We start from the raw sequence: 14,202 nt of genomic DNA on the forward strand, positions 1-14,202 counted from the left end.
AAAAAATTGTAACTCTGGGAGTTTTTGCGCAATGACAATCAAATTTCGGGAGTTTATTCGTTTGAACGTACTTATCAACTCCTCCAAATTAAAAGGTTGTAAAGCAAAAGACAGAATTTTTAGAATTTTTATTTCGCAAATGAAGTAGAAATTTCCAAATTTTGAAAGTAAAAATTTGTAACTCTGGGAGTTTTTACGCTGTGATAATAAAGTTAGGGAAGTTTACAAGTTTAAATGTGTTTATAAGCTTCCCTAATGTAGAATGTTGTAAAGCAAAAGATACCGTTTTTAGAATTTTTTTTTCGCAAATGATCTAAAAATTTCTAATTTTTTAAAGTAAAAATTTGTAACTCCGGAAGTTTTTACGCTGGGACAGTAAAATTTGGGAAGTTTACTTGTTTAGACTTGCTTATAAACTCCCCCAAGTTAGAACATTGTGGAGCAAAAGACACAATTTTTAGAATTTTTTATTTTGCAGTTAAAACTAACAACCAATTTTTCAAAATAAAACTTTCTAGCTCTGAGAGTTTTCAAGCTGTGACAATAGAATTTGGGGAAATTAACTCTTTTGAACCTGATTATCAACTCCCCCAAATTAAAGTGTTGTAGAGCAAAAGACACAATTTTTCGAATTTTTTCACTCGCAGATGAATTAAAAATTTTAAATTTTCTAAAATAAAAATGTTTGGGAGTTTTCACGCAACGGTAATAAAATTTGGGAAGTTTACTAGTTTGGACTTGCATATTGACGCCCTCAAATTAGAATCTTGTAGAGCAAAAGACACAATTTTTAAAAATTTTCAATTTTTAAAACGAAAATTTCTAACTCCGTAAGTTTACACGCTGTAACAATAAAATTAAAGGAGTTTTCTAATTAAAATTTGCTGATTCAATAAAAAGCGTTTTCGTAAATGACAGTAAGTATGGGAAGTACCCAGCTAATAAAACATTGAAATGAGCCTCGTAGTTATGAGCGTTCGCCTGTCAATATCAATCATCCTCGAGTGAATTCCTACCTCTTCGACACACCATTTGCATTATATTAAATTCTTTATTCATCCTGTTTGTGTATATTCGATGCTCGCCGGTCATCAATTTTATTCATGTGTGTGGCATTGCTTGCACACTTGAAGATTTCAGTAGAAATCGCAATTTGCATGCGTAGCTCCGGCATAATTTCCCCGTCAAAGCGCCCCCTGAAAAATATAAATTCTTCCCGTACGCGCAAGAACATTTCACCTGGCCGAAACACTACATCAAACTGTCTAGAAACTCCGATGTCTTACTTAACATTCCGCGCACACTGAAGAAATAACGTTTCGATTTTATATCAAGACTTCTTTTCGCTAATACAGTTTCCAAAGTTGGATGGATTTAAAATTTTGCTTTACCGAACATTACTTCCCGTTATTATCATTCATACAAAGCAAGCAATTTTCCGAATCCTTCATTCAAATCGCTCACTAGATCTAAAAGACATGTACATGATTGTTAAAAAATTCCACGATAATTGAACAGTTTTCAAAGTTGAGACAAACAGCTCGTTATGTGAAACTCGCTCGTTTTCTTACAGTTTGCGCTTACAATTGGAAACGGAAAACATTATGTTACATTTGACGGAAGTAAATTTTACTTGTTTTGTTCGTTTTTTGTTGCTTAACTCGGTTAAACGAAGAGCTTTCACGAGCGATTTCATTGAGAGACAAATAATGCAAACGACCTCTTGTTTCCTCTTATTAAGAGTGGCCATTAATTAAATATGAAGAAGATTCGTACAATTAAAAGATGCCGGAGAAACGAATTGGAGCGCACAGGAAGCAGAGAGTCAAAATCGTACCGAATTATATGGAGAATGACCGTTTAGAAGTGTAGTCATGTTTTCGCTTTGATGTGGCTGGGATGTTTGTCTTTAATTCTTTTCCATCAAAGCCGCAGTTTCTTTTAATCAAGTTTTGAAATTGTGGCCTCTCTGCGGATAATTTCCTCAATTGACCTCTCTGATCTCAATCTTTTGCTTTTCCTTTCAGGTTAAATCATATTTTTATGGTTTCTTTCATTTTCTATTTCTAAACGGATGGTCAATGACCGAAGCGGAAAAACTAGTTATAAAATTTAAATAAAATTTTCGGCGATTCCATCGGTTAATAATTTAGAATTTTTTATTTCGCTGTCGAACTAAAAATATCCAATTTTTTAAAGGAAAAATTTGTAACTTTAGAAGTTTTTATCAACTTCTCTAATTTAGAATCTTGTAGAGCAAAAGACAGATGTTTTAGAATTTTTTATTTCGCAGATGAACTAAAAATTTTCAATTTTTTGAAATACAAATTTGTAACTCTGGAAGTTTTTACTCAAAAGCAATAAAACTTTGGAAGTTTATTAGTTTAGACGCACTTATTAACTTCCCCAAATTAGAATGTTATAGAGCTAAAAACACAATTTTTAGAATTTTTTATTTCGCAGATGAACCAAAAATTTCCAATTTTTCGAAATAAAAATTTGTAACTCCGGAAGTTTTTATGCTGCGTCAATAAAATTAGGAGAGTTTATTAGTTTGGACTTGCTTATCAACTCCTTCAAATTAGAATACTGTAGAGTAAAAAATACAGATTTTGGAAATTTTTATTTCGCAGATGAACTATAAATTTTCAATTTTGGAAAATAAAAAATTGTAACTCCGGAAGTTTTCATGCTGCGATAACCAAAGTTGGAGAGTATACAAGTTTGGACTTGCTCATCAACTCCTCCAAATTAGAATGTTGTAAAGCAAAAGACGCAGATTTTGTAATTTTCTATTTTGCAGATGAACTACAAATTTTTAATTTTGGAAATTAAAAAATTGTAATTCCGGAAGTTTTTATGCTGCAACAATAAAACTTAGGGAATTTACTAGTTTGGACTTGCTTATCAACTCCTTCAAATTAGAATACTGTAGAGTAAAAAACACAGATTTTGGAATTTTTTATTTCGCAGATGAATCAGAAATTTGTTTGAAAAATAAAAATTTGTAACTTTGGAAGTTTTCATGCAAAGACAATAAAATTTTAGGAAGTTTACTAACTTGAACTTGCTTATCTGCAACTCCTTTAAATTAGAATGTTAATAGAGCAAAAAACACAATTTTTAGAATTTTTTATTTCGCAGATGAACAAGAAATTTTCAATTTTTTAAATTTAAAATTTGTAACTCTGGAAGTTTTCACTCAATAGCAATAAAACTTGGGGAGTTTATTAGTTTGAACCCACTTATCAACTACCCCAAATTAGAATGTTATAGAGCAAAAAACACAATTTTTAGAATTTTTTATTTCGCAGATGAACCAAAAATTTTTAATTTTTCAAAATAAAAATTTGTAACTTCGGAAGTTTTCGTGCTGCGTCAGTCAATTTTAAGGAGTTTACTAGTTTAGACTTGCTTATCAACTCCTCCAAATTAGAATGTTGTAGGGCAAAAAACACAGATTTTGTAATTTTTTAATTCGCAGATGAACTAAAAATTTTCAATTTTAGAAAACTTTGGAAGTTTTTATGCAAAAACAATAAAAATTGAAGAGTTTACTAATTTGAACTTGCAGAGCAAAAGACGCAGTTTTTAGAATTTTTTATTTCGCAGATGAACTAGAAATTCCCAATTTTTCAAAATAAAAAATTGTAACTCCGGAATTTTTTATGCTGCGACAATCAAAGTTAGGAAGTTTATTAGTTTAGACTTGCTTATCAACTCTTCTAATTTATGATGTTATAGAGCAAAAGACACAATTTTTAGAATTTTTTATTTCGCTGATGAACCAAAAATTTCCAATTCTTTTAAATAAAAAATTTGTAACTCTGGGAGGTTTTACACCACGGCAATAAAATTTGGGGAAGTTACTAAATTAAACCTACTTATCAACTTCCCTAAATTAGAAAATTGTAAAGCAAAAAACAGAAGATTTAAGTTTTTTTCCCTCAAAGCCCCGTTTTTTTTTAATCACGATTAAAAATTGTGGCCTCTTTTTGATTAATTTCCGAAATTGACCTCTCTGATCCCAATCTTTTCATGTTAAATAAATTTTTTCTATTAATCAATTTCTAAACCGATAGTCAATGACCAAAGCGATTGACACTCGCTAGTGTCATAATTTTACTGTGAAAACTACTCATAAAATATAAATAAAACCTTCATCGGCTAATAGACAACCATTTTTAAATATTATTTCGGTCATTGGTAGTGCTATCGACAAATCAATTACGACTCGCTTCTAATGCGAGATTTGTCCACAATCAAAAATATCTTCGAATTAATAATGTAGTCCGAATTAAGTGCGGTAATTACCGATTATCGATTCCCTCATTACATATTTACTTTGTTTGTATCGGAAACTTTAGTTTGTCGTTCATTTATTCAACGCTAGCAAAGCCGTGAAGAAATTTTCTGGTCGATGTCACTTACCTCTGCAGGAAAAGAATATCCATGGATGTGGTGTTCAGATCCTTGCTGATTCTCCACTCCATAGTGTATGTAAATCTCTTCAAACTGATAACGATAAGCCAGAGGTCCTCCGGAGATGTTGACGTGTTGTTTGGTGTCTTTATCTACTCTAAACACCAACGATTGTCCTGTGTTGTGCAACGTGCCGCTCACCTGCCAAACATTCGTTCGGTTTAATTGAGGGCGAGTCGGAAGGAGGCGCTCCTTGACAAAAAGAGTCGCGATAAAAGCGCCCCAGACTAGGGTCATCTATCATTCAATCAGAGGGTATGCGTAGCGGGACACCGCTAATGATCAAAACCATTATATACAGTTTAAATCACATCTTGTTTTTGCTACACGTTGCTATTCAAAGCCCGAAGGAATAACAAAAAAAAGACCCGAAAAAACAATCAGTCATTTAGCGGATTTACTCTTCGACAAGCATTAACTTTGCTCGACAATTTTTACTTACTTTGTGCTTGTCCAAGTGTATTCGTTGCAGATGCGGATCGAAGAGTAATTTCTCGGGCTCTACGTTGATGGGCGACTGTCTCCTTCCTTTCGAGCACATGTTCCATTGGGGGTTCATGAGTCCCCAGTAGCCCGGTCCTGGAAAAATCAATGTCACATTACAAGTTAGATACAACCTGACATCCACGGCGCCAAATCAAATTTGTCTCAATATCGCCATGAATATTTGACGATGGTGCCTTGAACTTGCAGTGCATTCGGGTCAAGAGGAAATTGATTCTAGATTTTCATTTGGGTGGATTGATCTGATTTTTTCATAAGCTGGATTATAAATGAATGTGCAACTGAAGAAAAAACAACTTTTGGTCGGTAGGGGTTATTATTCTTTCAAGGAATGGGCGCAATGGGATGATACTTTCGGATTGGATATTTTCGAACATTTCTCATTTCGGCGGGCGAGTGAAAGGGGCGCCAAAATTTGTAACTCTGGGAGTTTTCACGCTATGACTACCAAATTTTGGGAGTTTACTCGTTTGGACGTACCTATCAACTCCTCTAAATTAGAATGTTGTAGAGCAAAAAACACAGTTTTTAGAATTTTTTGTTTCGCAGATGAAGTAAAAATTTCCAATTTGAAAAAATAAAAATTTCTAACTCTGGGAGTTTTGACGCAATGTAAATCTAATTTAGGGAGTTTACTAGCTTAGACCTGCTTATACTCTCCTTCAAATTAGAATAATGTGAAGCAAATGACACGGATTTAAGAATTTTTTCTAAAAACTAAAACTAAAAATTTCCCAATTAAAAAAATTGTAACTCCGGAAGTTTTTACGCTGTGACAATAAAATTTAGGGAGTTTACTAGTTTAGACTTCCTTATTAAATCCTCCAAATTAGAACGTTGTAGAAAAAAAGATACAATTTTTCGAATTTTTTCATTCGCAGATGAATTAAAAATTTCCAATTTTTAAAAAATAAAAATGTGTACCTCTGGGAGTTTTCACGCAATGATAATAAATTTTGAAAAGTTTACTAGTTTGGGCTTGTATATTAACTTCCTCAAATTAGAATCTTGTAGAGCAAAAGACACAATTTTTTAAGTTTTTTATTTCGCAGATAAACATTTCCAATTTTTTAAAATAAAAATTTGTAACTCTGGAAGTTTCTACGTTGTATAAAAAAATTTGGGGAGTTTACTAATTTAAACTTGCTTATCAACTCCCTTAAATTAGAATATTGTAGAGCAAAAAATACGGATTTTAGAATTTTTTATTTCGCTGATAAACTAAAAATTTCCCTTGCATGAGAATAAAAATTTGTAACTCTGCGAGTTTTCTCGCTGTGATAATAAAATTTAGGGAGTTTAATAACTTGGACCTGCTTATTAACTCCCCCAAATTAAAACGTTGTAGAGCAAAAGACAGAATTTTTAGAATTTTTTATTTCCCATATGATCTAAAAATTTCCAATTTTTCAAAATACAAATTTGTAACTCTGGGAGTTTCTACGCTGTGATAAAAAAATTTAGGGAGTTTACTAGTTTAGACTTGCTTATCAACTCCCTCAGATTAGAATATTGTAGAGCAAAAAAATACGGATTTTAGAATTTTTTATTTTGCTCATAAACTAAAAATTTCCCTTTCATGAGAATAAAAAATTGTAACTCTGGGAGTTTTTTCGCTGTGATGATAAAATTTAGGAAGTTTACTAACTTAGACATGCTTATTAACTTTCCCAAATTAAAACGTTGTAGAGCAAAAGACAAAATTTTTAGAATTTTTTATTTCCCATATAATTTAAAAATTTCCAATTTTTCAAAATAAAAATTTTTAACTCTGGGAGTTTCTACGCTGTGATAAAAAAATTTGGGGAGTTTACTAGTTTAAACTTGCTTATCAACTCCCTCAGATTAGAATATTGTAGAGCAAAAAATACGGATTTTAGAATTTTTTATTTCGCTCATAAACTAAAAATTTCCCTTTCATGAGAATAAAAAATTGTAACTCTGGGAGTTTTTTTTGCTGTGATGATAAAATTTAGGAAGTTTACTAACTTGGACCTGCTTATCAACTCCCCCAAATTAAAACGTTGTAGAGCAGAAAACAGAATTTTTAGAATTTTTTATTTCCCATGTGATCTAAAAATTTCCAATTTTTCAAAATAAAAATTTGTAACTCTGGAAGTTTCTACGCTGTGATAAAAAAAATTGGGGAGTTTACTAGTTTAGACTTGCTTATCAACTCCCTCAGATTAGAATATTGTAGAGCAAAAAACACGGATTTTAGAATTTTTTATTTCGCTCATAAACTAAAAATTTCCCTTTCATGAGAATAAAAATTTGTAACTCTGGGAGTTTTCTCGCTGTGATGATAAAATGTAGGGACTTTACTAACTTGGACCTGCTTATTAACTCCCCCAAATTAAAACGTTGTAGAGCAAAAGACAGAATTTTTAGAATTTTTTATTTCCCATATGATCTAAAAATTTCCAATTTTTCAAAATAAAAATTTGTAACTCTGGGAGTTTCTACGCTGTGATAAAAAAATTTAGGGAGTTTACTAGTTTAAACTTTCTTATCAACTCCCTTAAATTAGAATATTGTAGAGCAAAAAATACGGATTTTAGAATTTTTTATTTCGCTGATAAACTAAAAATTTTCCTTTCATGAGAATAAAAAATTGTAACTCTGGGAGTTTTCTCGCTAAAAATTTAAGGAGTTTACTAACTTGGACCTGCTTATTAACTCCCTCAAATTATTAAAACGTTGTAGAGTAAAAGACAGCATTTGTAGAATTTTTTATTTCCCCTATGATCTAAAAATTTTTCAAAATAAAAATTTGCAACTCTGGGAGTTTCTACGCTGTAATAAAAAAATTTGGGGAGTTTACTAGTTTAGACTTGCTTATCAACTTCCTCAGATTAGAATATTGTAGACCAAAAAATACGGATTTTAGAATTTTTTATTTCGCTCATAAATTAAAAAATTCCCTTTCATGAGAATAAAAATTTGTAACTCTGAGAGTTTTCTCGCTGTAATGATAAAATTTACGGAGTTTACTAACCTGGACCTGCTTATTAACTCCCCCAAATTAAAACGTTGTAGAGCAAAAGATAGAATTTTTAGAATTTTTAATTTCCCATATGATCTAAAAATGTCCAATTTTTCAAAATAAAAATTTGTAACTCTGGGCGTTTTCAGGCAATAACAATAAAATTTGGGGAAATTACTAATTGCGACTTGCCAATTATCTCGTCCAAATTAGAGTGTTATCAAGCAAACGACACAATTTTTAGGATTTATTATTTCGCAGATAATTTTTTTCACGCTCTGCCAGTAATTTTTGCAGATTCGCAAACTTTAAAATAAAAAACAATTTTAGAAAATAGATTACTTCATCATGATTTTTTCACCCCTTGCATGTAACTGTCCACTATCCGATGACCAATCAATTGAGTATCGACAACAGCATGAATATTTGAAGAAATCGGCTTGAAATTGCAGTGCATTTAGCTCAAAAATAAATTAAATCTTCATTTTCATTTAAGCCAATTCGTTTGATTTTTTTTTTCAAGCGTTGTATTATAAATGAAGGTTGGATCAAAATAAAAATCCTGCCTCTCGATGCCCGAGTTTATTATTTTTTCAACGACGAGGATCGGGCTTACAAGCTACCCGTGTATATTTCGAATTTGTTACATAAATAGCAGTTTTTTCAAACGTAAAAAAAGCGTAAGAACGGGTATATTTCCATGTTTAATTAAAAGAGACAGAGATTTTCCTGTTTTCTCGCAAATTATGTACAATCATTAAACAAAGTTTCGACAGCCCATTTTAAACTTACAGACATGATTATTAATTTCCACCATTGGATATGACAGATTCTATTTTAAATTTGACATTTTCCTTGTTTCAGGTTAATTTACAAACGTGTCTGTTTTTTTATTAAAACTTTATGTTTACATAGGATTTTTCATAGCCGCTGGCGTCGAAACAAATTATTTTTATGTGGGAGTCAATAACAGGAAATTCGGTTCTTGTTTTCTAGTTTCCAAACTTTTACTGATACTAAACTAACTGATAAACGTGAGCGATGCGATTTTAATGCATTAATTGATTATTCTGGAAATTTCCGGTGGGTGGACAATAAAAATGGCATTGTGTTGTCGTTTAGTTTCAGTTTTCCGTCGCGAACTAAACGAAAAAAACTTCCAGTGTTGTCAAGTTTGTTACTATTATTTTGAAGCCCAGCCAAAAATTTTCTGTTTTTGCCATTCGGACGTATAATTTAGACAGTTTTGACGCTAGGGCAATGAAATTTGGAGAGGTTACTATCTATGACTTGTTGATTATCTGGTCCAGATTTCAAATTTTTCGAACAACAGGGGCGGATTTTAGAAATTTCCGTTTGCCAAGACGGGCAAAAATTTCCAAAATTTACAATTCGGACCTGGAACTTTAGTAGTTTTGACAATAACTTAATGAAATTTGGAGAGGTAACTATTTCTCACTTGTTGACTGTTTGGTCCAAATTTCAAATTTTTCTAACAACAAGGACCAATTTTAGAAATTTTCATTTTCAAACGGGCCCAAAATTTCCAATATTTTCAATTCGGACCTGTAACTTTAGTTACTAGCACAATGAAATTTGGAGAAATTAATATCTCTGACTTGCTGACTATCTGGCCAAAATTTCAAATTTTTCGAGCAACAGGGACGGATTTTAGAAATTTTCATTTTTAAGACTAGCCAAAATTTTCCAATAATTTCAATTCGGATCTGTAATTTTAGTAGCTTTGACACTAGCGCAATGAAATTTGAAGAGGTTTCTATTTATGACTTGTTTACTATTTGGCCCAAATTTCTAATTTTTTAAACAACAGGGGCGGATTTTAGAAATTTCCGTTTGCAAGACGGGCAAAAAATTTCTAATATTTTCAATTCGGACCTGTAACTTTAGTTACTAGCACAATAAAGTTTGGAGGAATTAATATCTTTAATTTGCTGACTATCTAGCCAAAATTTCAAATTTTTCGAGCAACAGGGACGGATTTTAGAAATTTTCATTTTTAAGACTAGCCAAAACTTTTCAATTCGGACCTGTAATTTTAGGAGCTTTGACACTAGCGCAATGAAATTTGAAGAGGTTTCTATTTATGACTTGTTTACTATTTGGCCCAAATTTTTAATTTTTTAAACAACAGGGGCGGATTTTAGAATTTTCCGTTTGCAAGACGAGCAAAAAATTTCCAATATTTACAATTCGGACCTGGAACTTTAGTAGTTTTGACAATAACTTAATGAAATTTGGAGAGGTAACTATTTCTCACTTGTTGACTGTTTGGTCCAAATTTCAAATTTTTCTAACAACAAGGACCAATTTTAGAAATTTTCATTTTCAAACGGACCCAAAATTTCCAATATTTTCAATTCGGACCTGTAACTTTAGTTACTAGCACAATGAAATTTGGAGAAATTAATATCTCTGACTTGCTGACTATCTGGCCAAAATTTCAAATTTTTCGAGCAACAGGGACGGATTTTAGAAATTTTCATTTTTAAGACTAGCCATAACTTTCCAATAATTTCAATTCGGACCTGTAATTTTAGGAGCTTTGACACTAGCGCAATGAAATTTGAAGAGGTTTCTATTTATGACTTGTTTACTGTTTGGCCCAAATTTCTAATTTTTTAAACAACAGGGGCGGATTTTAGAAATTTCCGTTTGCAAGACGGGCAAAAAATTTCCAATATTTACAATTCGGACCTGGAACTTTAGTAGTTTTGACAATAACTTAATGAAATTTGGAGAGGTAACTATTTCTCACTTGTTGACTGTTTGGCCCAAATTTCAAATTTTTCTAACAACAGGGACGCATTTTAGAAATTTTCATTTTCAAACGAGCCTAAAATTTCCAATATTTTCAATTCGGACCTGTAACTTTAGTTACTAGCACAATGAAATTTGGAGGAATTACTATCTTTAATTTGCTGACTATCTGGCCAAAATTTCAAATTTTTCGAGCAACAGGGACGGATTTTAGAAATTTTCATTTTTAAGACTAACCAAAAATTTCCAATAATTTAAATTCGGACCTGTAACTTCAGTAGTTTTGACACTAGCGCAATTAAATTTGAAGAGGTTACTATTTATGACCTGTTGACTGTCTGGCCCAAATTTCAAATTTTTCCAACAACAGGGGCGGATTTTAGAAATTTCCGTTTGCAAGACGAGCCAAATATTTCCAATATTTACAATTCGGACCTGGAACTTTAGGAGTTTTAAAAATAGCTTAATGAAATTTGAAGAGGTAACTATTTCTCACTTGTTGACTGTTTGGTTTAAATTTCAAATTTTTCTAACAACAGGGACGGATTTTAGAAATTTTCGTTTTTAAACGAGCCAAAAATTTCCAATATTTTCAATTCGGACCTGTAACTTTAGTAGTTTTGTCACTAGCACAATGTAATTTTAAGAGGTTATTGTTTCTGACTTGTTGACTGTTTGCCCCAAATTTCAAATTTTTCAAGAAACAGGGACGAATTTTAGAAATTTTCATTTTCAAGTCGAGCCAAAAGTTTCCAATATTTTCAATTCGGACCTGGAACTTTAGTAGTTTTGTCACTAGCACAATGTAATTTTAAGAGGTTATTGTTTCTGACTTGTTAACTGTTTGCCCCAAATTTCAAATTTTTCCAATATCAGGGGCGGATTTTAGAAATTTTCATTTTCAAGTGGAGTCAAAAGTTTTCAATATTTTAAATTCGGACCTGTAACTTTAGTAGTTTTGTCACTAGTTCAATCAAATTTAAAGAGGTTACTAGTTCTCATTTGTTGACAGTTTGGCCCAATTTTCAAATTTTTCAAACAACAGGGACGGATTTGAGAATTTTTATTTTCAAGACGAGCCAAAAGTTTCCAATATTTTCAATTCGGACCTGTAACTTTAGTACTTTTGACTCTAGCACAACGAATTTTGAAAAGGTTACTACTTATAATTTGTTGACTGTTTGGCCTAAGTTTCAAATTTTTCCAACAACAGAGACGGATTTTAGAAATTTTATTTTCATGACGAGCTAAAGGTTTCCAATATTTTCAGTTCGAACCTGGAACTTTAGTAGTTTTAACACTAGCACAATGAAATTTAGAGAGATTACTATTCATAACTTGTTGAATGTCTGGCCCAAATCATAAATTTTTTAAACAACAGTGACGGATTTTAGAAATTTTCATTTTCAAGACGAGCCAAAAGTTTCCAATATTTTCAATTCCGGCCGGTAACTTTAGTAGTTTTGATGTTAGCACAACGAATTTTGGAGAGGTTACTATTTATGACCTGTTGACTGTCTGACCCAAATCTCAAAATTTTCGAACAACAGGGACGGATTTCAGAAATTTTCATTTTCAATTCGAACCTGCAACTTTAGTAGTTATTGTCAAATTCTCAATTGAAGCTTCGTGAATTTTTAAATTATACCCTTCAGATTGGAATAATAAGCTAATCTGGAGTTGAAACTTTCGCCAATTTCCATCATCCACCTGCAGAGCATAGAACGAATAATTATATAAAATTAGCGTTAGTTTTCTAACAAGTTTATCAACTCGAAAACTTCAAAACACGGAAGTTTGAAGCCTGAAATGAAGTGTTCGGTTGACAAAAGTTTGCCTCCATATAATATCAAATGATACAAAAGAGGAATTGCGGATTACACCGTTTGTGCTCCCATTAAGGTCGTACGTTTACCATACGTGAAATGTTTTTCCAGAGGTGCGTCTAATTTCACTCCGGACAGAGAATTGTGTAACTTTGTTGTAAGGAATGTTCCAGATAACTGTCACTAGTTTACTATTACGCTCGGCTTAGATCTTAATTCTGTTTGATGTTTGCAAATCAAATGCAAACCGCAACTTCGGGAGGTATTTAGAGGAGAACAAAAATGGTGGATGCGCCGGGCGACGACACCACACTACTTTTATTAATTATATCTGTAATTTAATTTAAACTTTGCAAAGATTTCAGACATAAGAGAGGTCTTTCGTCGGAATGAATTTTAAGTCCGGACGCGTCCTCGTTCTCTTCAAAGTATGGTGATTCTGAGCCACACCTAGCGATTCACGTAGAATTTTTATGGCCTACCTATTTTTAAACAAAAAACGTACTTTGGCTGGATTAACTTTTAAATTTAGGAACAAGTTTGCATGCCTTCGTGCTGTTAACGTAATTAATGGAAGACGTTTTGGTTTATGATTAAAGGACTACTCGTGAGCGTGTCTTTTACCGTCAACGAAACAAACCTGGTATTGATTCGGGTGAAGTTAGGTCATTATCGCTTTTAGACCTACTTAATAGATTCCATTGTGTGTTAAACGGTGTCGCAACAATGCGTTCAACGACTGTTTGAAAGATCGAGCACTGATATGTCCAATAAACGGAGCGAATGGCCGATACACATCGCGGTGTTATTCGAAAAATCAAATTTCCCGCTCGGAATTTCGAAGTTGGTGCTATTGGAAATCTGAACTAACCTCACTTTTTAAATTACTTAACTTTGACTGATAAAACTGGGGTTGCCACCCAACACAAAACCGCCACCAAATGGCGCACTGTTGCCAGATCAAAATTTCAATGATCCCTAGATGCTAACCTAAAAAATTTCTCCAATGTTTTTCAATAGAATTCTAAAATGTTTTGGTTTCTCCTAAAAATAAAAATTTCTAATATCTGCATTATTTGATTTAGAATTTTGAAATTTCGTACAGTTAATAAATGATTTTAAAGCAATAACGTCTTTAAATTTCATCGCAGTAGCGCCAACAAAACCAAAAATAATTTTTTTTTATAGAATTTTGGAACATTTTGGTTCGTCCCAAAAATAAAAATTTCTAAAATTCGCGTTTTTTGTTTCAGAGTCTTGTAATTTGGTACAACCGCTAAATAAATTAAAAGTAATAACGTCTCTAAATTTGATCGCAGTAGCGCCAACACAACCAAAGATACAATTTTTTTTTTTGAGAATTTTGAAACTTTTTAGTCCGCCCTAAAAATAAAAATTTCTAAAATCTGCGTCTTTTGCTTCAAAATCTCGTAATTTGGTACAGTTAATAATTGAGGTAAAAGTAGTAACTTCTCGAAATTTCATCGCATTAGCGCCAACACAACAACATATACGATTTTTTTTATCGAATTTTGACACTTTTTGTCCCTCCTAAAAATAAAAATTTTTAGAATTCGTGTCTTTCGCTCCAGCATTTCATAATTAATTTACAAACAAATGGATCTG

At 32.0% G+C, this 14,202-nt stretch overlaps 1 protein-coding gene across 1 annotated transcript in view; it reads right to left on the bottom strand.

Annotated features, from left to right (window-relative positions):
• The window catches only part of LOC148166631 (carbonic anhydrase-related protein 10-like), a 131,998-nt gene that overhangs the window by 47,572 nt on the left and 70,224 nt on the right, over positions 1 to 14,202 (bottom strand). The window contains exons 3-4 of the mRNA XM_088049022.1: positions 4,925 to 5,061; positions 4,432 to 4,623 (exon numbers count right to left, since the gene is read on the bottom strand). Of these exons, the coding sequence (XP_087905148.1) occupies positions 4,432 to 4,623; positions 4,925 to 5,061 (329 nt within the window). The remainder of the gene's footprint in view (positions 1 to 4,431; positions 4,624 to 4,924; positions 5,062 to 14,202) is intronic.

This window comes from Gnatocerus cornutus, unplaced genomic scaffold, assembly GCF_029298725.1.
Source record: "Gnatocerus cornutus isolate USDA-ARS CGAHR unplaced genomic scaffold, icGnaCorn1.1 ctg00000023.1, whole genome shotgun sequence".
Lineage (NCBI taxonomy): Eukaryota > Metazoa > Arthropoda > Insecta > Coleoptera > Tenebrionidae > Gnatocerus > Gnatocerus cornutus.